General features: G+C 36.9%; 1 protein-coding gene across 1 annotated transcript; it reads left to right on the forward strand.

The window, feature by feature from the left end:
- The first annotated feature begins 3,646 nt into the window (after window positions 1-3,646).
- On the forward strand, window positions 3,647-23,024 carry LOC104540824 (transmembrane protease serine 7-like). Its single transcript, XM_010184722.1, has 18 exons — window positions 3,647-3,727; window positions 4,035-4,203; window positions 4,860-4,984; window positions 5,877-5,944; window positions 6,876-7,057; window positions 7,154-7,192; window positions 7,774-7,776; window positions 7,959-8,175; window positions 9,498-9,634; window positions 10,932-11,029; window positions 12,051-12,163; window positions 13,098-13,231; window positions 17,008-17,115; window positions 18,068-18,187; window positions 18,787-18,970; window positions 19,506-19,777; window positions 20,567-20,703; window positions 22,866-23,024. Exons 1-18 carry the CDS (start codon window positions 3,647-3,649, stop codon window positions 23,022-23,024), a joined length of 2,346 nt encoding a protein of 781 aa, XP_010183024.1.
- Window positions 23,025-23,472: the final 448 nt, after the last annotated feature.

Raw genomic sequence — 23,472 nt, forward strand, 5'->3', positions numbered from 1 at the left:
TATATTTATATAATATCTTATGTTATGTAAGTTATATACTATATTTTCTAGAACTTAATATATATTTATTACTAATATAGTAGTAAATTTACTGCTAAAATACTAGTAAAACTACTATTCTTTTTTATGATCAAGAACTGGAATCTCCAAGATATTTTTTCACTGGTCTATATAAAAGTGAGACAGATCACAATGACTCTCAAGGCAAGCAATGTCTGAGGGCTTTCAGGCAGAGTATAATGCACCAGCTGCTTTTTAGAGTTTAGTGAGACCACTGGCATTAAGCCTCATTTTCACTAACTAGAGAATTTGTTTCTCCAGTTATATGTCTTGCCATTTAAGATATAGCCAAGGAAAGGCATAATTTACAGGTCTTCTGGCTGCATTTCTGTAAGGACAAATGTTATGTGACTGTGTCTGGCAGTTGTTAGAGCTGATTGAAATGTGGGATTTCTGTTTTGTGAAAAACGATGGTGTCCCACTTTTCTTTTGTCCCAGAAAATAAAGAAAAATCTTGAAAATTTGACTCTCTAAATGCAAAATCTTATTTAACAAGGATGGAAAAAATTATCTTCTAAGTTAACAACTTTTATGAGGCAATTCAAGATAATCCTGCTTTGAACAGTGTGTGGCTTTACTTAGATAATCTCCTGAGATCCCTGCCAACCTACATATACTAAGATCCTATAAAGTAAAAGCAAATAGTTTGCAAGCTCTTGCAAAATATGTGTCTAGAAGGAAGGCACTTCTCTTGAAAAACATTTAAAATTGACCAACTCACCTTTAGCTTTTGGAAATCCTTTTCTGCATCCCATGCTTTATTGAAGTTTATTTCGCTACTAGCTGTCTGTTTCAGAGAGGGTACGTCTACAGCACAGTCTTACAAGAAAGTATAAGCTTGGTCCAAGATATTTTCTCAAAGCGGTGGCACTGTTGTTTTTTTTCTTTCTTGAATGCCTGCCAATATATTTCTACAAGATATTTCTACTGTATAAAGGGAGAGTACTATTTGCATTATTCTGTGTTATGGAATTATACTATGTTATATAAAACTTTGAAGTCTGTAACAGACTTCATTTTAACTGCCCTGATTAAAAAGACATTGTAAGCCCCTAAACATTACCTGCCGACTTGTCTCTACTAGATGACGACACTTAGGGTTTTTTCCTTCTTAATAAAAAAAAAAACCCAAATCAATTGAGAGATCCAATCTATTTCCATTTACTTATGATTTGAAAAAGTTATAATTATTAAATACTGTACTTGTGTTATAATTTTTATTTTTTAAAAATTCTTACTATCTTATGGAGTCCATAAATGTGTAATCTATAAACGAATATACATATTCAACAGCAGATTTTGGACTTAGCTGTAAGTTTGAGGCTAGGAAGTTAATTGTGAGTTCTAAACTTAGTCCATGAAATGTAATATCGTTATTGTTTTTAAAGCTAGCTCTCTCTCTTGTGAAAGATAACATTTTGGTACAACTGTACAATCTCATCTGCTTAAAGAAAAAAACCCCAACCTATTGACTATCTGATGGTTTGAACTGTGTGAATGGAAAAGTGTAATCACTGTTGGAATTACTCAGGCAAAATATCTTCTGTGGAATTTTGTCCAAGTTTAATAATCTGTATTGTAAACACATACAACTCAATTTATTCTTTTTAGGGTGATTCCGGTGGACCATTGTCATGTCAAAGCAACGGAGATGGAAAATGGTTTTTGACTGGCGTTGTTAGCTGGGGTTATGGATGTGGAAGACCAAATTTCCCTGGTGTCTACACAAAAGTGTCAAATTTTGCACCATGGATTCACAAATATGTGCCTTCAGTCTTGTAACTTGAAAACTGTTTTGCTGGAATAAAACATGTCCTGGATATCTTAATTAAATATCATATTTGGTAAAAATTTTCAGTGGTGGATTTTTTTTCCATATCTCCCTCAATATTTGATTCTGCAGTACACATATGGAAGTAACAAATACCCTTTCGTCAAACCTTGGTGAAAGAGGAAGAGGCTGATCTTGTGGTGGTTGCTGTGGTCAGATGTATGCAGACACAGGAGAAGGTGCAGTAACAAACTTCTAGCACTTTGTCTTGCCTTCGCAGACGCCAGCTAAGTGCACGTGCAATCATCTGTCAGGAAGCTGAAGAGACAACTGACCAGCTACAGACAGAGCTTAAGTTTTACTTGGTCTTTTCATCTGAGATGTGTATGGCCCAATGCAGTAGTGATTGTGAAGTATCAACCAACTGCTAGTACTCTTGCAAATACTATCAGCAAAGAACAGTTGTTGGAGAGGGAAAGGAGGCTTTGCAGAAAGTGAACTCAATCCTCACAAATCCATAGTACCCAGATTTTTGGAGATCAAAATTTCTGTGGTTAAGCATGGAAGAAAGCATCATTCTTATTCCTTCTCCATTACAGTTAACTGCATGTTTTGGAGCTACTAACTCCTCTTTTTAGTTTCCCCATATTCAAGATTATTCAGAGTTTATCCACTTGAGAATTTGAATTCTTTATCTGCAGGCAGCCTTAACAAAATGAGTAAACATAGTGGTGTGTGTTCTTGCCATGATCTTGCCCTTGCCTAAGAAAAACTGATGCCTCTACCCTTTGAGAGGTATTTTAAACTGCTATGGCATTAGGTTCTCTGATTGTATAGTTTTAAAAAAAATCCTGGCACAATTTTTCGAATTGATGCAAAAGAGGTCTTACTTCCGCTAGGCTTTTTCTGTGGATTTCTTTTCCATGAAGGAAGAGGCAAAGTATCAATCAGCAGGCTCCATGTGTGGCAGAGATAGGCTGCTGGAAAAAAAAAAAGAGGACTTGAACAAAGGTGTCTGTCTACAGTTGTAGTTTGCATTCCTGAGTCGTGAGGATTAACTTCCAGTTAATCCCTTTTGTAGTCTCCATGTGATCAGTGTTTGGCTTGGTTTGTTCCCTTTTTGTTTTCTGAAGCTGAGGTTTCTTGGGCCTGGTTTGTTTTTTCCAGGTTTTGTTCTTCATGTGGGTGTGCTCTGTCTCTCTTTCCTCATGTATAAAACATGTTATTTCCCCACACACATCCTTGATTTTCTTATTTTACGTGCCAAAATTCTGAACTTTTTGTCTTAAAACTGTTTTTAATTCCAAACAAGAAATGTGAACATGAATTGCATCGCAATTGCATTTATTCTGTGGGACCATCTTGAGGCTGGAAAATTCAGGTAGTCTGTGGAATTGTGCATTTCTTCTTTCTCATAAATATTTATGTAGATTCCAGCAGGTGTTCATTAGAAATTTTCTCCTTTACCTTACTTAGGACATTTTACTTGTAAATCACTTGCATGTTCTTTGCTTTATTTCATAAATTATTTCTTATTCTTATATTTCTGAAAGAAGTGGGTAGCTAGTGATGGAATCCATATCCTTCTTAGCCAGTTAGGGAAACAAAGAGTTACAGTGATGGTTAACTTTCCTCCCCACCTTCTTTGATTGCAGATCAGCTGGCTCCAGCTCCAAGCAGTATGGCAAAGGTGAAAGGAGAGAAGCCTAGTGTGCTTGGGGGGAGAGTAGTATGCTATTCTGAGTTATGCTTAAGAAATAAGGTTCATTTAGGACTCGGTTATTAGGTTTTTCAGAACGCATTTGTCAAGGCACCATGATACGGGCTTTCCCCTCCAGCCGGGTGTCTGTGTACAGCATACCAGCTCCATACGACTCTGAGCAGACTGCAAGGCAGGTAAGGGGACACAGTAAATGATCTCTCTATCCACTCTGGTGTGTATTGACCTCTGCTCTTCATATGCAAATTGCTTCTAACCAAAGCGATAGCAATTTTCCCCCTGACTTTCATAGCTTGAAATGCATGCCACAAGCAAGCAGCTGAGAAATATGTGGGTTTCATCTGTGACATAGCTGATATTGTGAAAGATATTATCTCAATTTAAACCTCTTCAAAAACTATAAGGTCAAATATACTAAAATATGGTACAACAGCTCTTCTTTTGTTGACTTACTAATTGATGCCTTCCCATGTCTTTTTCTAGGAAAGTCCGCATGTTCGCTACTGTTCGTCCTACCAAGAAGGCTTGTGTCAGAAGCACTGTTTCTTCAAAAGGATGAGGTGGTGTTTCTGGAGAAGATGGCTTCTAGGAATACTACCTATGGTTTCTTTAATAGTTACAGTAATCGTGCTAGTCCTGCACTATTCGTTCTGTAAGTGCTACTTCCCATCATGGTCTGGATGAGATGGGTCTTTTTCACTGTGTGAATGATTAGTATGAAAAGCTCTGCACTAAGTGAGTAATGCATGCATAAAGGAGACTTTCCCTTCTCTTAATGTTTTTGTTAAGGTAACAAAATGCATAATAATTAGTGGTTGATAGTTGCACTAGAGTAATGAAGGTATGTATTTTACCTCTCATTTTTTTGTCTCTGCTTGTGGATACCATCATTATTATAACTGTCATCTTTCCCAAGAACCTATAGGAATTAACTTTCGATCTTCTATTCATCTTTTTCAAAAAGAATGGATACCTAACTTATCTACACTACTCCCTAGATCGCAACTTACAGTCATTGAACTCATATCTCTGCAGGAGGATAGTGCTGCAAAAAATGGAATTTTAACAATTAAAGCTTGCTAGTAGATATGCCTGTCTGAACTTGTATCTCATCCCTCTCCTGTCCTTCTGGGCATCATTCTATCAACAGGACTGATTTAGCACTCTTCTTATTATTGTGTGTTTCTCTTAAGAACTAATGCCTACCAATGCCAATGTCAAATATATGCTTCTGCAAGCCTCTTGTTCTGGAAGCTTTTCCTTAATGTTATTACATGTGCTAATTTTGTGATTGTTTTCTTTTCTTAGCTTCGACTTTTTCTTTAATTTATATTGGTGGAAGTGTAGAAATTCCTAATTTGACTTATACAAACGACCTCAATGATCCAAAGTCACAGAAATTCCTCCTGCAAGCAGAAGCAGTCCAAAATTATGTAAGTTCCCACAGAAATATAGCATTAATTTAAAATTATTTATTACAAAATCAGTTTAGGAATGAGAAGATTCCAGTTGGTCACAATTTTTTCTCTTCAAAATAGTAAATTTAAAGCTAGCAAGTATGTCAACAGTGTACAGCTTTAGGAATGTCAGTAGACAGCTGGGACTGTGTGTCTCACAGTAAGGTCAACATTTCCTAGGTAAAAAAACCTGGTAGTTTTAAGGTTATGGACAAATTATTCTTCTTAAAGGAATTAGGAGTGTGGGTTTGGTTTTGTTTTGTTTTGTTTTATTTTACTCAAACACTTTTTTCCTTGCTACATTTTTCTCTTAGATTTTTTTTTTAATTATCGCTCAAATTCAATGCTTAACTTTTTGATTTTTTTTCTGTTTTCCCTTATCCCCCAAAACAATGCTTGCTTTCTTGCACTTCTTATGTGAGTTCCTATTTGTGAGATCTTAAACACAAAGCAGTTCTCTGTTAGACTGTATTTCCCAAAAGAGGTAATCTAGTGTCTCAAAGCTGCTTTGTGCATAGCCAATACTAGTTGCTCATGTCCAGACTATATGCCAGAAATTTAGACTGAAACAAAAATATGAAAGTATTCAAAAAGTCTTTTTTTTCATGGCTAATTGTCAAGAGTTATCTCAATTGTCTTGAAATGTAGTGTGACTTAGATCTTTTTTTTTTTTAAGTGAATAAGAAAGCACATTTATGAACTTTATTTGATATATTTTGTTAAAAAGACGGATAGTGCTTGTAATATTGGAGGGGGGTGTGGAAGGGGAAAGTAAGAAATAAGACAAATACTTCATAGCATAAAAGATTATGTTGACACTAAAATGTAACAATTTTTACATGGTCTTTTGTCATTATTTATCTGTCAGTTTGCAGAATCATATAAGTCTTCCTCCTTGGGAAAGTACTACTTGAAGTCTGTAGTGGCTGCCTTCAGGTAAGTTCTGTTCCACAGTGGGGTATAAATTTGAGATATTCAGCTGTGTTTGTCTTTTTTTTTCTTTTTCCATGCATTTTAAATTAGTTATCTGGAAGAATATGCAGATCTCTGTAATAGGGAATGAACAATGCAGAAATGCACTTACTTATGTGAGCTAATGGCTAAGCTAATAGTGTGGTTTTTGTCTTCCCCTGAAGAACTGGCTAGAGAGATGAAGTCTGATCAATTTTGCCTTGGTTTACAGATTACTTTGTAGTCTATTCATCTGCCTTTGATTTTTTGAAATCATAGTTCATTATGATGTCTTTTCTACCACTTGCAGAATCTTATTTTGGTTTTGTCTATTTAAATGAAATTCCTTTTTAACCTCTCAAAACGAAACTTAAAGGTATAATTTTGTGGAGGCCACTGTACTTAAGCTCCTGGTAAGAAATGTAAATACATTGAACAGATGGCTACTACTATACTGATAGGCCTTGAAAACTTTTGAAAGGTCAATCCACAGGCCATTTTGAAAGGAAGTGTGATTGACTGCCTCTTTGAATCACTTAAGTAATACTTTGCATATGCACATATACAGATTATTAATTTTAACAAGGATTGTGTGAATTGTTGTATCAACATCTAGGCATAAAATCACTGGGGATGGAAATATCCAATTCCATAAAGGTTAGTGCAAAGATTGTCTGTGTTGTAGTTTTCAGCCTCAGTGTGTTACTGTTTAAGCAGCATATTTTGAAGTATTTCTACTGTATTAAAAAAGCAGTTGTTACACAAGAGAGTGTTTTGCCACTGTGTTCAGCTGCAACATTTTACACAGCAGTTCAACTGCTATGAGACTGTGTCAACCAAAAATGCAGACCAGTGGAAAGCAAGTCCAAAATACTAATTAGAGTGAATTTATCATGCTTTTTTTTTCCCTCCACAGTGAAGGAAAGTCTGGACTTCGAGCTTACTACTGGAATACATTCTGGGCACCGCAAGATATGGTTGCTTCTCTTAAAAAATTAACCCCAGTGGGACAAAAAGAAATCAGTAGTAAACAAGCAGCTCACATGGTCAGTTCTTCTGGGAAGGAAGATTTTGATCTTGTTACAATGGAGCTTTTTGGTAACAATGTACCTGTCATTTAATACCTGTTCTGTGTATTTTTCTTTCTCTAGTTTGTTTCTGTGGCTTGTGTAGCTGATAGTTATTAAATTTCAGTTTCAGATTCCACAGAATATGATGTGATGCTAAAATCAGGTAATTCTTCTTCAATCCGAACTAATATCACTTTGGGTAAAAAAAAAGGTCTGCTAACATAAAAAAAAGGCAGTTTCCTAGTTATTCTTATATCTGTAAGGTTTATGAACTAACGGAGACTAGAGACTTCCCTAGCCTATACGTCAAATAATAGCTGAGATGAAAATGCATTAGAGCTTTTATTCTGATGTTCTGACTAGAATGATTGAAATTTCATAGTTCCCACTGAATTGCAATGAGCTGTGGCTCCTTTCCTTTATATCTTTTGAAAAGCTACTATATAAAATTGTAGATAATTTATTTGCCTTGTAGTTTTGATTATTCACAGTTAGTAATCAGTCAAGTACTGTAGAGCTTTAATTCTCTTTGCCTGGTTTCTCCATATTGAGCACACCTCAACATTGGCTTCATATTCTTAGTGTTCTCATTGCACAGATCAAGATGAAGAGAAAATTGCAAAAGAAGCAGTAGGCTTCAAGCAGAGATGGTAGCAGTTGCAGCCAAATCCCCTCCTGCTTTCTGAGTGTATGATGAGCCAATGGGGATGAGGCGATGTTCTTCCTTGGTCAGAGCAGGGGGAGCAGGTGGTGCAACCTGGTAGGGAAAAGGTAGGTAGTTGTAAAAGTAAGTGAAGAGGAGACTAAAGTAGTCAAGAAGTGTAGTTAGGCGAGTGTTGTTGCCTCTTCCAAAATTTTACCCAATAATTTAATTTATCTTTCAACTTAACAGTTTTCCAGCCACTGATACAGCTTCTTTTGTGTGGCAGTATCCTTTGACCTGTATGCCAAGCCAGGTAGCAACAGGACTCTAACTCTGATGAATCCCAAAAAGTCTTTTTATCAATGGAGGCTGCGAGTTCCTTCTAATTGTGTGGTGAGACTGGTAGTTATCACTTTGCATGGTGTCACTCCAGAGAGCTGTGCATCACACCACTTATCAGCATATGATTTCCTTCTTCCTCTGCAGAACAAGATCATTACAAGGTATGATAGTACAGAACAAAGATGTTCTATTGAGCTGTACAGAAATTCTCTGAAACTGTCACGATATTAAAATGATAGCAAACAGGCTTCCAAAATGTAAGATTCCAAATACAACTTAATTAAAAATCTTGTATAAGGCTATAAAAATATCTTCCACGCTCCCTCCCCCCCAATGAATTATAAATTCCTGTGGGCTTTATTCTACCTTATGACTAATTTTTAGTGGTTTCAATTTCATGCAGTTACTGTCACAACTCAGAAAGATACAGACTTCAATTTTTTTTAGAGTATTGCATTATATTACTTTTAGAAAACACATGTTCTGTAGCAGTCCAGTCAGAAGCAAATCCCTGTTCATAACAGGTGTGTTGTGTCTATGGACGGCTCCATCCCCAGAGTCACTGTGTAGCTATTTGCATAAGTGAGATAGATGATCTTGTAACCTTCAGTGGCCACACTGCTTTTCAGAGTCAAATTTAATGTATGGACATGTTATCTACCATGAACATTCTTCATTAACACATTAAAAATAAAGTTTTAGCATCTGAGGATAGATGGTTTCAAGGGGGGAATTTTATTTTTTCTAAGAACTTTTAGGAAGAGGCTACCTCAGCATGTAAATTCAGTTAGCAGTGTCTGAAATGCACTTATTTAGTAGTGCTTTAACTTACTTCAGATGAGTAGGTAGTACTCTTCAGCTCTATTAACAGACCTTTTTCAAAATGGAAGAAATATAAGAGTGAGTTTACAGATGCAAGAAATAACATCTCAACATACAAGCAATAATAATTTAGGATATATTCAAATTAAGTCCTCATTATTTAAACAAAAGAAGAACAATAAAAAGAAATAGTTGCCATGTATGGCACTCTCACATCTTGTGTGAAAGCTTTTGTGACGTGAAACCAAGCTGAATGCTAATAGTCTGGAAATGCTTTGGGCTTTTTATCTGTTGCATAGATGTACACAACACTGCTGCACTGGCACTTGTTGCTTTTTCAGTGCAACCCACTACTACTAAGTACCACTGTCACTACTGAAGTAACATGATCTGGCACTGCCGTTTTGATGCTGAAAATTCCAAGTCACCTGTTAGGCAAAAATATCTGTGATGTTCACCCTGAATGACTCAGCTTCAGTGCTGGGAAACTCTAGCACCTTGTGTAGCATCAACTGAGTAGAACAACAAAAAGGGAAGTGGAAGCCACGGGAATACTTCTGAAACACAGATGACCAGATCAGTGTTACTTCCGCCCAGTTTCTCAGCAAAGATGACTGGAACGTGGGAATATTTTTTTAATGCAATTTTTGTAATATTTCAGATGGTGTGGACATGGGGCCTGGGCTCCTGTTGTACGTTTAACTTCGTCAAGTAATGTAATGTTGCTTACCTTCTCGTTGGACCGAAGAGAAGAAAGCAACATATTAAAAGCTCACTTTCAAGCCATTCCTAAAATCAGTGAGTAATTATAGAAACAACCATCTGATGTAAGCACGCTTATTCCTCTTGTCGCCTCTAAAAAAGTTGATATCTCCTGAAAAATCTAGGAGAAGGGAATGATGGCATGTAAGTCAGGGAATTGTCATTCTGATCCACTTAAAAAAAAAAAAAGAGAACTGAACAAAGAATAGAGAATATCCTTTGACTGGGGAGTTTTTTTTGTCTTCCTGATCACTACCCAAGCCATCTTTCCCAGACATTATTCTTACTACGTGGGTACCACTGAGCAGTGGTAACAGAGCAGCCAGATAACACTACAGACACTGTATGTCTAGCCAAAGCTAGATAGCCCTAGTGGCAGAGCAGAACTTTTATCAAGTTTGGCAATCTATCTGCAGCTCAGGGAATGTGTGTTTAATGAAAACAGAAAACAAGAGCAAACACTTTTAATATGTCTTTGATCCTTTTCTGAAAGCACTATTCAGTGTAGTTAACTGCATAAGAAAAGTGTATTTAAGACCCAAGAAGTATATCTAAACCTATGGAGTACTACTGGGAGATTAGTGAAATATTTTGAATAACGAGAAACCGCAGTATTTTACAGGAGATGTAGGGGTTTCAAAAGTGAAAGTTTAGTCACAGTTGTTTGGCAAGTTCTAAGTGAGAGAATTTTTACAATTGAGCAAGTAACTATATTTTAACTTGCGGAAAAAACCATAGGGGATAGCGTGTGGATAAACTTCTCCAAAGCTTACACGTTTCGGCTTACGTCTCTGTGGATGCTGCTTAGGCAAATACTCATCCTATGCAAGTTACAAATTAGAATTTCTTCATTGTCCTGAAGATTGGCTCTTCAAATGATGAATAGCCCAGGTTTTGCCACAAAATTTTGCTATTTTCAAAATTGTCTTAGTTTCTGTTACATTCATGTTTGCATTTGCTATGTTATCTAAAGGAAACCAGAAGCACTAAGGACTGGGTGTCTAGGAAAGCTCTTAGTAGAAGGGGGAGGTCTGTTGTGTCCACATTTAATTGCTTCTTCCACTTACCATGAACAAATGTTTTTTAAAAACTCCAGACAGAAGTGTTTTGTGCTTATTCTTAATTGAAATTTGATCAAAAAATAAGAGAATTTGAGGATGGGAAGTGGAAGTTACATGATTTTCTGTTAACACAGGCCAAAACCGAGTTTAATACTGTCACAGCCCATTCTTCTAATTCTGTACATAGAGAAGGGTCCTAGCAAGTAAAGTAGGCTCTTCACTTCAGTCCAGCTAAGTTAATTGTGTTCCTTGCTGATATATTTATCTTCCAGTGTGTGGTGGTCATTATATTTCCTGGAATGGGACACTGAGTTCCCCTTACTACCCAAGTTATTACCCTCCCAACATTGACTGCAGCTGGATCATCAGAGTAAGTGCTGGGGACTCTTCTGAGTAGTGATGACATTGCTTTATGTGATATAGACATAAAATTGGGAGAAATGGCTTTTGATGTGGGTGAAATGAAGGGAAACACACTAAGACCACTGCACCTGACTTCTTCTCAGCCACTCATTTCTTTTCTGTTCTATGTACAAGTGCCAGTTATGGGAGAAAAAGATTGTCAGCTTCCAAAAGTTTGAGTATTATTTGTGATAGAAATGATGGGTGGGATGACAACTCCTAGCAGCCTGAGAAAGTTGCTAATAGCCAGGGTTTTGCTTCTGTGTCAGAAAGGAAAAAATGGTCATATAAATCATGCCCCGTATGATGAAGACCACACTGTATTTCCCTGAACTCTGCAGAAACAGGACCATCTCTCTCTCAGAAATTCAGGTGTGGATTTTCAGCAAGCCCTTTGACAGGACTTAAAAACTGCTTGTGATTTCCACTAACTTCCTAGTGTGTTTATCTGTTCCTCCATTAAGCATTTTACTACCTTTCTTTACTTTCCTTAGAAAAGAATTTTTCATGTCTATGAGTTGGTAACAGTCTCTACCTTTCATCAGCTTAATGAAAATTATTAGCAGCTTGTAACACAGAACTTTCTTCTATATACAGGAAAGGGAAGAAAAAAGCTTTCTAAAACAGAGAGGTCTTAGCTAATGCAGTTGAGTGACCAGCCACCACAGATATATTAAATCTCTTATTTGACCTACAGAACATGTGGCAGTACAAACATAACATGAACTTGAGATATAGTGCTTTGTGCTGGCTGCAGGAAGGCTTACAGTCCTTCACCTGTCACAGTCTGGCCAACATTGGGTCTAAAATGATTGCTATACATGTTTAAAATAGCGAAGTTTTTTAGTTCTTTGAAGGTGATTATTTGCATAATAAAAATGCAGTATTTTCAATCTGATAATAAGTAAAACAAGATTCATCATCTCAGAAGTGTAGGCCTTTTCAATTTGTGAACATGTGTGTCAGGTTATTTATCGTTTGATTTTTAGGCACCATTGCCTGGCTACAAGCTCTCATTAAAAATCCTCATAATACAAATTCAAGAGAAGTCTCCAGGGTCCAGTAAATGTGATAAAGACTGGTTAGAAATCGATGGAGTTAGGTGAGTAAATACACTATTTTCTGACATTCTAATTTGCACTTTGATGTTCTGGGCAACATACCTTACTTAAGAAAAAAAATCTCACAACTTCCAGTGCAGAAAAATGTATTTCAACAAGAACTGGTATGCTTTCACTGAATTTTGGCAGAATTATGTTCTTAATCCTGCCATAGTAGTGAACATGTGTCACTATGTTAATATAAGCATCCCGCTTTTTCTACTGTGCTAGGCATTTACTTACTTTGTTGTTCTCCTTAAGAGAAATGACATAGAAAACTACAGGACTGCATGATTTCAACTGCAGTGGAACTGTAGATTCCCAGCAATGGTCTTGACATGGGTGAAATGTTTGCGTCATCTGAAGTTTCATTTTCTATACTACCTACTCTTCAGTGAATGTAATTGTTTTCTGTAAATAAGACAATTTGCAATGTGTGTGCTTTAAAAAAACCTAAAACAAATAATAATGTTTTAAAAAGACGACAAATAAGCAAAAAAACCACTGCTGAAAATTCCAACAAAACAGTTCCCACGGTGATTTATCTCTTGGAAGGAGTGTACTGAAATCAGCAACAGCTGTTGGATTTGTCTGTATGACTCCATTACTGGATTTGTAGCCTTTTGGGTTTGCAAACCCAAATGGGAAAACTGAAATCAAGCATGCTTAGAAGTGGTTTATATTTACAATGTAGATTCTGAAATGGATAATCCTGCTGTATTTTTTCTCAAAGTCCCAGAAAAATTGTGGGGTGGAAGACATTTGTGAATAGGCTTTCTAACACTTCTGTTAGGCTATTTTAACAATAAAAGATTGATCTTTATTGTATTGTTTTAAAGCTTTTTGGCATTGGTTCTATTCAGTAAAAGGTGAGGTAGCTGGACGGTAATAGTCAGTTTGGTTAATAATTAATTATTCTCACTTTTGCCTTTGTAGATATTGTAAAGCTCTTTCAGAAAACAACAGAAACAGAGAATATGGTTATTCTGTTGCAATCAACTTTCATTCCGATGAACTGGTCACCCATAGAGGGTTTTATATTGAATACAAAGCCTTCAGTCACACAGATCGTAAGTGAATAAGCATGCACTTTAATTTTTAAGGAGAAACCCTCGAGAAACAATGCTTGAGAGGCCAAACATGAATTTACCTGCCTTTTTTCTTAGCCTAATTGCAAGGGAGAAATATTTTAAATGTTATGTATTTAATTGAACAAATTAGGTAAAAGATGCTTTTAGAAGCTGGTATTTGATTTCTAACTTTTAACAACACTTCTGTAAAATGGGAAGTAAAAGTAAAATTTCTCAATGTTTGTAGATCTAATTATTTGGCATTTTTGTAACATATTAAAATAGCTGAGCTACTACATGAAAATAGTATGGCAGAGAGGGTCTAAGCATGACTCTTCTGCAAACAATAGTTAACCATGAAAAGTCAGTCTTTGCTTTACAATAGTGACTCAGTGTGCTCTGGATCAGCTTCCAGGTTTAGACAAACTATTTAAGTCTCTCTCTCACTGAGAGTCAATGAGGATCCTTTACCAGCAGGTATTGCAGAAACATGACTGGGTTTCTTACAGACCTCTCCTGACTCCCCAGTCTTGTGTTTCTGGAGCAGTGTTAGATGTTTTGGGTTGTTGGGTTGTTTTTTTTTTTGTGGGGGGACACAGGGGGACGACTTCCAGAAAGTGGAACAAAGATTTTCAGAAAAATGTGTATATTTACTTGTGCTATTTCTTAGAAAATATACATCTGCAGTACATTCTTTGTAAAAGCCTTCTCTTTAGTAGTTGCCACATTATTTTTGTCTTTGCCTCTAAGCCAACCAACTTCTTTTTCCCAATTAACATCTAGGCAGCTGAAGTTCTCAGTGATTTCAAGAGATCAGTTCAGTTTATGGGACCTCTTCAGATCCTCAGCTTGCTTGACTGAGTGTAGTTCTGTTCATTGCTGACTTAAAAGTATTTAAGTATTAAGATCTCTGGTATAGTTTATTGCTTCATGCCTTTCATTAGGAATAAGTGGCAGACTTTGTGGTCAGTCATTTTATAGGACTCAGATATTTTCAGGGTTTTCTTTTTCTAACAGTGTGTGTCTCTTGCTACTGCAAAAAGTTAAAAACTATACTGTGTCCTGTGGTTACTGTGGCTACTGCGGCTACTGCCTCAAAAATGGTTCAGAGAAGGGTCAAAGCCTAAGAATACCTTTTTCTACAGAGAAATTCTCCAGCCATTATTGTGTGTACAAGTCTACTTTCTGTGTGCTCTGCTCTGTCTCTAGCGCTGAGCCAGCAAGCAGAAGGCCCAAAGACATGTAATCAACCCTTAAGTCACAATCTTAAGGATCTGTATAAAGACTCACCAGGAAGTGCAGATTAGCTGTGATGTGTCAGTATCAAGTCAGTACAGTAGAGGCATTTGTGGTGGGCTATCTGAGAGAGCAGAACTTACTGTGAGCACTGCTCTTCAATGACAGCTTTGTCTGTAGCAATGGTAAGGAGGGAGAAAAAAAAGATTGTTTTTCTCCTATATCTTTATTACCTGCAGCCACCCACATCAGTTTAGCTTCTTCCTGTTGTTGGGAACCTACCAAAGCAGTTATTAAAATCATGGGCTCTGCTCTCAGAGGTGACTTGGAAAGCAAATCCCAGCCATCAGCTGAATAAGGTCAGGGAATGGTGAAGAGAACAGAGACACTCTTGCTTTGACGTAGTGCTGGCTGTGAAGTGTGTCCTTTCCTCCCTCTGGCATCATGTGCAAGGCAGTGAAGAGGACTAAAGGACTCCAGATTGAAATTGATCAAATAAATGTGGGACATGTGTTTGGTCCTTCAGTCTCATTTAGCTGTTAATTTGTCTGTAGTGCTAGCAGGGGCAAAAGTTTAAGCCGGCTTGACCTGGGCAGAAACAGGATGTTTTATGCTGCTTATTCTTCCACAGATCAACTATCTGTGTGTGTAAGGCAGTGTTTGGGGCTTGATTTTTGTTGTTGTTGTTGGTGGTACATCTGAAAAAGTGGAAGAGAACAAACTTTTTTGATATATTGCAAAGAAACACCATTGATACTAATTGTTAGCTGAAGTGAAAATGAAAGAAATTCTTGGTGAATGGCTGTGTCATAATGAAATGGCTAGATTTGAAAAGTGTTTCATAAAGCACTTTTTCGCATTAGACATGAAGTTGGAGTGGTAAATTTCCACATTTTAATATGTTAGGAAATTTGTAGTTATAATACTAAGGAGAATGCCTAGTTTTTACTTCCCTTTCTACAACCTCCTTAGATGCTCCTGCGTAAAATATATTACCTTAACAAATTGAAGAGGTGTTCACTATTGGTAGTAATTATGTATCTGTACTGAATCACTTTCAAGCCTGAGTGAAGAAATCAATGTAAATTTAATTTTCTAAGTCCATTTAGGTGAATATTAGTTCACTTAATTCAGAATGCCTGATAAAAGGCCTTTACAGATTATGCCGAGTAAGACAGTATTTCCTTTTTTGACTTTCAGTTTAGTTTATAAATTATACTAGCCTTGGTTTTTAATATCTATTTTAATATTTCTTCATGGAACTGTCCTGTATTAATGCATTTAGACTGTGACACCATTTCTAGTGCCATTAATTTCTTGCTTTTCTAGCTTGTTCTTAGGTGTGCAGGTAGAACCTGCATTCCTTCAAGCAATCAGCCCGAAGGCTGGAAATGCTGCTCAGGTGGTAGTGATGAATTGGATAGCAATAGGGCAGTTATCTCTTGTTTGTGTTCTCCTGTGAACAGTGGGTTCTAGGAAGCTTAAAGACTGGGTGGCTATCTTTAAGATCACATGAAAGGTGTGAGCGAAAATCTTAAAGTCTGGAGAAGAGGTTGTGTTATGTGTCTCTTTAAAGAGTGAGAGAACAAAAAAAAATGAGAAGGGAATTTTACACCAAACTTTATAAGTTAAGCTTCCAAAAAAAAAAGTAACAAGTGGTCAAATTAAGCTATTTGTAAACAGTTTAAAAAGTATTAAAAAACAGCATAGTGTTTTTATATTTTGCTTTACTTCTCTGCTATGAAAGGATAAATAAAGGAGAGAAGTTGTACTTTGACACTGTTTTGTGTGACAAACTTATCAGTAAGTAAAGGAAACACTGTGAGAAAAAAATACAGAAAACTGCCAGTATCTGTTATGGGACTCCTCATAATTTTTGTTAGTGATCTGAATGACGGATTGGAGAAGATGCTTATGAAACAGGAAAAGTGTCACACGATAGAAAGAGAAATAGATTTATAAATGTTCCTTACAAGCTGGCAAATATGGAGAAAATGACATTGCGTTCGATAAAGACAGGATCTGAACTTAGGAAAGTAACTACACATGTAGATTGCCCGAGTTTCTTTCCTGAGGTTGGGGAGTGATAGTGGATCAAAAGCTGACTTGAGAGCCACAAAGTCATTCAGTTTTCTCTGTGTGTTTTGGTTTTGTTTGGTGCTTTGTTTGGAGTTTGGTTTGTTTGTTTCTTTTTAAATGTCACAATGGGATGTAAGACAGGAGTTTGAAAAGATCTTCTCAGTCACCAGTGGGAAGGCTTCAGCTAGAGTACTATATCTACATTGGGCTCTGCACATCAAAGATGAGGAACAGTGAAGAGATGCCAGGGCAACCAGAGGGTAATTCAAGGTCAGAGAGCACAGCGTAAGATAGATAATGCAACAAGTCTCTCTGTCACTGAAGGCTATCAAAACCAAGGTAGACTAATGGCTGGCAGAGATGGTACAGTAACATCAAGGTGACCTCTGGTAGGGACTGTAGCACATGGCTGCTAGCCACTTATTTGGGTTATAAAGCATTTACGGACCTCTATTCCTCAGGTTGTAATTCAGAACAGTTGAACTGTGGTGATGGGAATTGTAAGCATCAGTATAAGACCTGTAAAGATGATGACAGCTGTGAAGAGGACAGTGATGAAAACAACTGTTGTAAGTATATATTTTTAGCTATTTTCCAAGAGAAGGCAGGTTCAGGAATATGCTTATTTTAATGGATAAATGTAGTATTTCTAATTTTTTTCACAGCACAAAGTACAGATTTCATAATAGTGAAAACAAAACATGCAGAGTATAACTAGTTCTTGGGAGAGTCTGGACAAGTTAATGAAACAAAATCTAAGATAACAGTGATTTTAGTTAGATGACCTAATGACAGCTTGCTGGTGATCCTATTAGAAGAGTGCTTTTCCTCATACTGCTGCCAGATCTGTACCAAATAATGTAAGGGAGAGTGACATAACAGCTCTGGGACTTTTGCTCTTTGCCACATACATGGTCTCTTTACTGCAGATACACTATGGTTACGGATATTGCTGGTACTACTAATGTCTCTGTAGTGACCTGCTACATTTTGCCTTCATAATTTTTGTGTTGCTTTGAATCTTAGGTCCTTGAGGTTGCCAGAAGCATGTCCTTGTTTGTTGGAAAAAAAAATGCCTACCACAGTTTAGAGATCACTGTAAGCAACTGATAGAAAGAATGATAGTAATGAAAGCCTATTGCTGAGACCTATCAAGATTCTTACATAGTAAACTGCAATAGTCCTTAGCAAAAAATTTCCTGGAGGGAAGTATAATGTTTTTGCATCCTTTTCTCAACTTTCACTCAACACCAAAAATGTGGATGTTCATATGATATTTGCTGTGAAGATTTATAATTTGTAATGCCAGTAGAGTTGGTGAAGGTAAAGCAACAGATCTGACACTCCCCCTGTCCCTTCTCCATAGAGGGACCACTTTACACCCTACAGACTATGACCTCAAGCAGACTGGAATGAGCAACTTTGAACTACCTGCACATTCAACCCACTCCACGGTGAAAGTTTTTAAATTTGAAACTGTGGTTCCAAATATGTGACACTATCTTCTCTCTCTTATTTCAGCCTACAAAAGTTGCTCCCCTTATGCATTCAAATGCCTCGACGGAAAATGCTTGTTGAAACCAAATCCTGAGTGTGATGGGAAAAGAGACTGTGCAGATGGATCTGATGAAATGAACTGTGGTGTGGTAACATTAATTTTAAAAATTAGTTAATGACTTGGGAAACTAAGTCAGGAATTTGTGCTGTGGTCAAGCATTATTGTGATTAAATCAGATGTGAATTAAAAAAAAAATATCTGCATGAAAATGCCTGTCTTGAATTTTTCACTGTTTCATTTTAAACCCACTGATCCATTCTGTCTGTGATGACTTATTTCAAGCAATGCAGACTTCCAGGTTAAGGTGGTAGGTCTTAGTGCTTGATTGAGCTGAATTAAATGCAGGCAAGAAGCTGTGTATGTAAGGAGGGAAAAGATAGGAGATTTCATTCAAGTGAACTTTTGGAAATAAGCCAGCTTAGAATTGTCCTTAAATGTCTTTTTGAGTTACTGACCTCTTTAGAAAGGAGTAAGGGAGGACAGGCAATGATTGATTTATTCCTGATCTGCCCATTAAGTGAAAATGGGCAAATACCCCTAACTTTTTACCAATTGCACAGTAAGAATATACTTTTTTTTCCAACATTGTTGAGGTCTATGGATAAAAATTTATGTATTAAGCATAGCAAAGTGAAATGAACTTGTGTTTTTTGTTACTATTTTATTAAATTATTTCTATTAGCTTGTGGGAGACACCAGCTTAAGAAAAACAGAATTGTTGGAGGTGAAGATGCAAGATCTGGAAAGTGGCCTTGGCAAGCAAGTTTACAGATGGGAGTACACGGCCATATATGTGGTGCATCTGTTATCTCCAATAGGTGGCTCATATCTGCTGCACATTGCTTCCTGGATTCTGGTTCTGTGAGGTATGACAAAGTTATACTGTCATAGATTATTTGCAGTTTAACCTTACAGTGTTGCTTTCAAAAGTCTGCAGTAGCTATTCCTAATCTAGATAAACTGATTCAGGCTATAACTGTGACATGATGTCACTACACGAACTCTTAATATTGTATTCTGCTGGCTTCAAAAGTCCTATGTATCTGAAGTATTTATTTTGCCAGTGAATCCTGCATGACAAAATACATTTCTCACAAAGAAAAGACTATTTTATTGATAAGTGGAGTGTAAAACTCACCTATGTTCAGTTTAGGTAGTGTAAGTTGAAAAAACATACCTCCTACATGCAGCAAGGAGGAAACAGAGTTCAATAATACACTTCTCTGATTTCCAAAGAATGATGTATTGCAAGGAATTGGTCTTCTAGCTTCAATAAATTATTATTATTTCCAAAATAGTAAGTAAAACCATGATGAATATCATCAAATACCAATAAGCAGATAAAATGGAGTGAACTGACACAGCATTACAATGGAACACAATAAAATATTCTCTTTACAGATACTCTGTTCCTTCAGGATGGAGAGCATATATGGGCTTAAATGCTATTAATGAAAAGACTAATCGTGTAGCTGTGAGATCTATCAAAAGGATTATTGTCCACCCACACTATGACCAATCTACCTTAGACTATGATGTTGCCCTGTTGGAAATGGAGACGCCTGTATTCTTCAATGAGCTGGTACAGCCCATTTGTTTACCCAGCACCTCTAGAGTATTTGTTTATGGAAGTGTCTGCTATGTAACTGGCTGGGGAGCCATAAAAGAAAATAGTATGTTCATTTCCTGGATATACTTCTTGCAAGTTTAGCTTAATTTTAATCTTTAACAATTAAATAATTATAGTAGTAAGAAAAAATACCTGTGGTTTACTTAGTAGGTCTACAAAAAACTAGAAAATATCCCCATAGCTGCAGTCTGTGAATTCTGAATGTTTGCTTGGATGGCAGGTGATAAGTCCCAATTCACATACTTGAGTGTCACACAAAAGGAAATTACCACAGATTTACAAAAATGTGCCCTTTTTCACGTTCATGGTTCATTTTATCTGGTGAATAGGCCATAAGCTACACAGGTAATGAAACTGACAAGATATTAGACTGGATATTAGGAAGAAATTCTTTACTGTGAGGGTGGTGAGACACTGGCACAGGTTGCCCGGGGAAGTTGTGGATGCCCCCTCCCTGGAGGTGTTCAAGGCCAGGTTGGATGGGGCTTTGGGCAACCTGGTCTGGTGGGAGGTGTCACTGCCCATGGCAGGGGGTTTGGAAATAGATGATCTTTAAGTTCCTTCCAATCCACACCATTCTGTGATTCTGTGAAAACAAAAACTTGCAACCAACTAAAAGTGGTGCATATGGACCCCTATGGCTGGAGTGTAGTATAGACGAGAGTTTTCAAAAGCTGAGGGCAGGCAGCAACTGGAGGGAGGGGAACTACTCTCCTGCCATCAGCTGAGTAGATTTTGAGTTTGAAGCAATTATCTTTTGTTTTGACAAGTGGTATCTCTATTGGAAATCTACTCTACAATAACCTCTGCAATACCGTTCATAATTTTCTAGGTCATCTTGCCAAAACACTGCAGGAAGCTCGAGTGAGAATAATTAACCAAAGTGTTTGCAACAAGCTGTATGATGATCTTATCACATCACGTATGCTGTGTGCTGGGAATCTTAATGGTGGCATTGATGCATGTCAGGTAATCTGGAACTGGTAGAGAAACGACAAAGGAATATTTGCTATCATAGGAAAACTCTTCAGAGTTGTGGGTTGCTTGTGTTTTGGGTTTTATCTTAGTAATAGAGTGAGATGTCTTGAGTCTATGGTTAATTTAACATGGAAATTAAAGACTCTCCTTAAATAAAGAAGAAAATTTGGCATAGATAATATCTGAATCACTTGAGACATATTGCTTTGCAAAGACAAGGAGTAAAACGTGTCAAAGAATTCTTTTTCCTCTTTGACAGTTACATTTCCTACAAAAGAAGAGAGGTGCAAGGATGAAGGGAATAAAGTTAGGGCCATCGGTGACGTTTTGTTGTTCATACTGATTTTTTTTCCTTCTTTTGATGTCTGGGTGTGGGATTAATAAAATATTGTAACAGTATGGTAAGTAATTTAGAGTTACAAAGAAACAGAAAAGGCAAAGGTAAATGCAGTTTAGTAAATGCAGTTGCAATGCTCCCTTTTATTTACACATGTTCATGTGTATAATTACAAGTTTTGATTGCATCATGGTATCATAAATTTATTTGAGACCTAGTTTATTTGCATACACAGTCAGAAGCTGCATTCGGATGTACTTAACTGTCTCAAATCTGCCTTCTTTCTCCTTCTCAGTTGTTAGACTAGTTGTGCACTGAATCAGTATTTAAACTTATTATCTTGAATGTCCACTTTCAAAATTGCAAACATGGTCTTTATATCGGTTATCGTGTAAAGGCAGAGAAATGTGTTACTGATTTCAGACTGTGGCAATTTGATAGAATTTTTGTGTAATGTATACTTTTTACTATTTTAATGTAATAGGATGATTTTTGCAAGATTATAACTCTTAATGGGACAAAGGTCTTTTTACACAACAGACTATTCACAAGATGTTCCTGCAGTCTCTAAGTTCTAATTCAATGAATTCTTATTTTTGTTAACTTTTGGTGCCATTTGTGTATAACCTTAGATCTGTTTTTCAAAACATGTTGTTCCAGAGGCTTGATGTTCCTCAAAAAAAATGTGTTGCTTAAGAAGTGCCCTTGAACTTTTAGATGGACATTTTAACTAATTTGGCTATATACCATACTACTTAATCCTGTTTCCAACAGAATATGCTGTGTTTGAGTCTCTCTTTCTTTCTTTTCTGTCACTACTATATTTCCTCTGAAGTACCAGAGAGGAATGATGTTAGAACTGTTCTAGCTTCTTTTGTTATCACTAGATAATTTTGTTTGGTTGGGTGATGAAGGCTTTCTGTTGTTTCTCTTTTCTCAGTATGTGGCTTTCTTCTGACCTCTTCCATGTTTTAGCTCCAACTGGGGACAGCAAACAAACCCCAGGGTCGACCTGAAGGCTGCTGACGGCCTTCTGTGCATAGGGAACAGATGCAGGGATGAGCTGCATTCATAACTGCTTGGTGTTCTGTGAACTCCTCTCTTCACAGAAAGCATACAAGGTTAAAACAAAAAAGGACACAAAGCATTTGTGAGCCCAAATGCATTTTGATCCTGTCAACTGAACTAATGGGAAATTATACTTTTCTAAGTTGCTGTACAGAGCCTCATGTGCCCTTTGAGAAGCCAGTTCTTATTTGCACGTTCCTTGGTCTTTGCTCCTTTGTCTCCCTCTATGAACATAGACGTAGTCTTGATTATGAAACTGCTGATAATATTTAACTGTGCCTGGTTTGTTTGGTTTTGTTTTCTTGGGTTTTGTTTCATTTCACTGGGGTGGTGTGGTACCTTTCTGTCCGTATTTTGCTAGTATAAGAGTTCTGCCTTCAACCTGTGAACAATTTACGGTCAAATGTCAGCAAAATTCCTACTTCCCTTCCCTATGTTCTCCTTTTCCCATTCAGCCTGTGATCAGTTGCTTTATGAATCCTATAACGGGATATTAGTAATTTTTTAACCTTCTTTTTGCCACTGTTTTATATTGATTAGTGTGCTACTTCCATAAGTTAAAATAAATTGAATAAATTTGACACCTATCTGGGTATGTTCTACTCATAAATAAGATTCTGATATTAAATTGTACTGAAATAGAGGGGCAGCTATTTACATTCCTTAAATAACTTAAGTTTTGTTACAGTGCTTTGTGTGTGAGTATACATGCACACGTGTGCTAATGACTGAACTCTCTTTATTTTAGGGAGATTCTGGAGGTCCCTTGGCCTGCACAGGAAAAGGGAATAGATGGTACCTGGCTGGCATTGTGAGCTGGGGTGAAGGATGTGCTCGGCGCAATCGTCCTGGTGTATACACTAAGGTGACAGCACTTTATGACTGGATTCGTACGAATACAAACTGATGTATCAAGGAGAAAATGCAGACCATCTCCTGTATGATAGCTGCTCCCTACAGTAGTCTATCATTTCTGTCTCTGGTGATATAACATGAAAATGCCATGGACTTTCTTTGTGAGGGAATGTGCTTTCCTAATGAAGAAATATTTGTTGTTCACCTAGCAGTAACCGTTCAGATTCAGAGCAACTTCGGATTCCTTATGGATTCATCTTCCCTATCCACAGCAGCAGAAACAACACTGCTGTAAAAGCAACATAAAGTGAATAAGAACCTGTAACAAAAATCCAGTCAAATCCTTTTTTTGCAAATCTCTCCTCCTTCCATCTCCTTTGCTATGTATGTAACTATATATGTTTCCACGTACAAGTATCTGGATATTCATGGCCACATCTCCTTGAACCACAACAACCACTCAACTCATATACATTACCTCAGTGGTGTCACAGGATTTT

The sequence above is a fragment of the Mesitornis unicolor genome, unplaced genomic scaffold (assembly GCF_000695765.1).
Source record: "Mesitornis unicolor isolate BGI_N332 unplaced genomic scaffold, ASM69576v1 scaffold19795, whole genome shotgun sequence".
Classification (NCBI taxonomy): Eukaryota; Metazoa; Chordata; class Aves; order Mesitornithiformes; family Mesitornithidae; genus Mesitornis; species Mesitornis unicolor.

Bases quoted from the DNA above. Each gene is read 5' to 3' on its own strand.
- LOC104540824 (XM_010184722.1), top strand. From the start codon at position 3,647: ATGATACGGGCTTTCCCCTCCAGCCGGGTGTCTGTGTACAGCATACCA. The intron at 4,204-4,859 runs GTAAGTGCTACT...TTCTTTTCTTAG, and splicing joins AGTCCTGCACTATTCGTTCT to CTTCGACTTTTTCTTTAATT. The intron at 13,232-17,007 runs GTAAGTGAATAA...TCTATTCCTCAG, and splicing joins AGCCTTCAGTCACACAGATC to GTTGTAATTCAGAACAGTTG.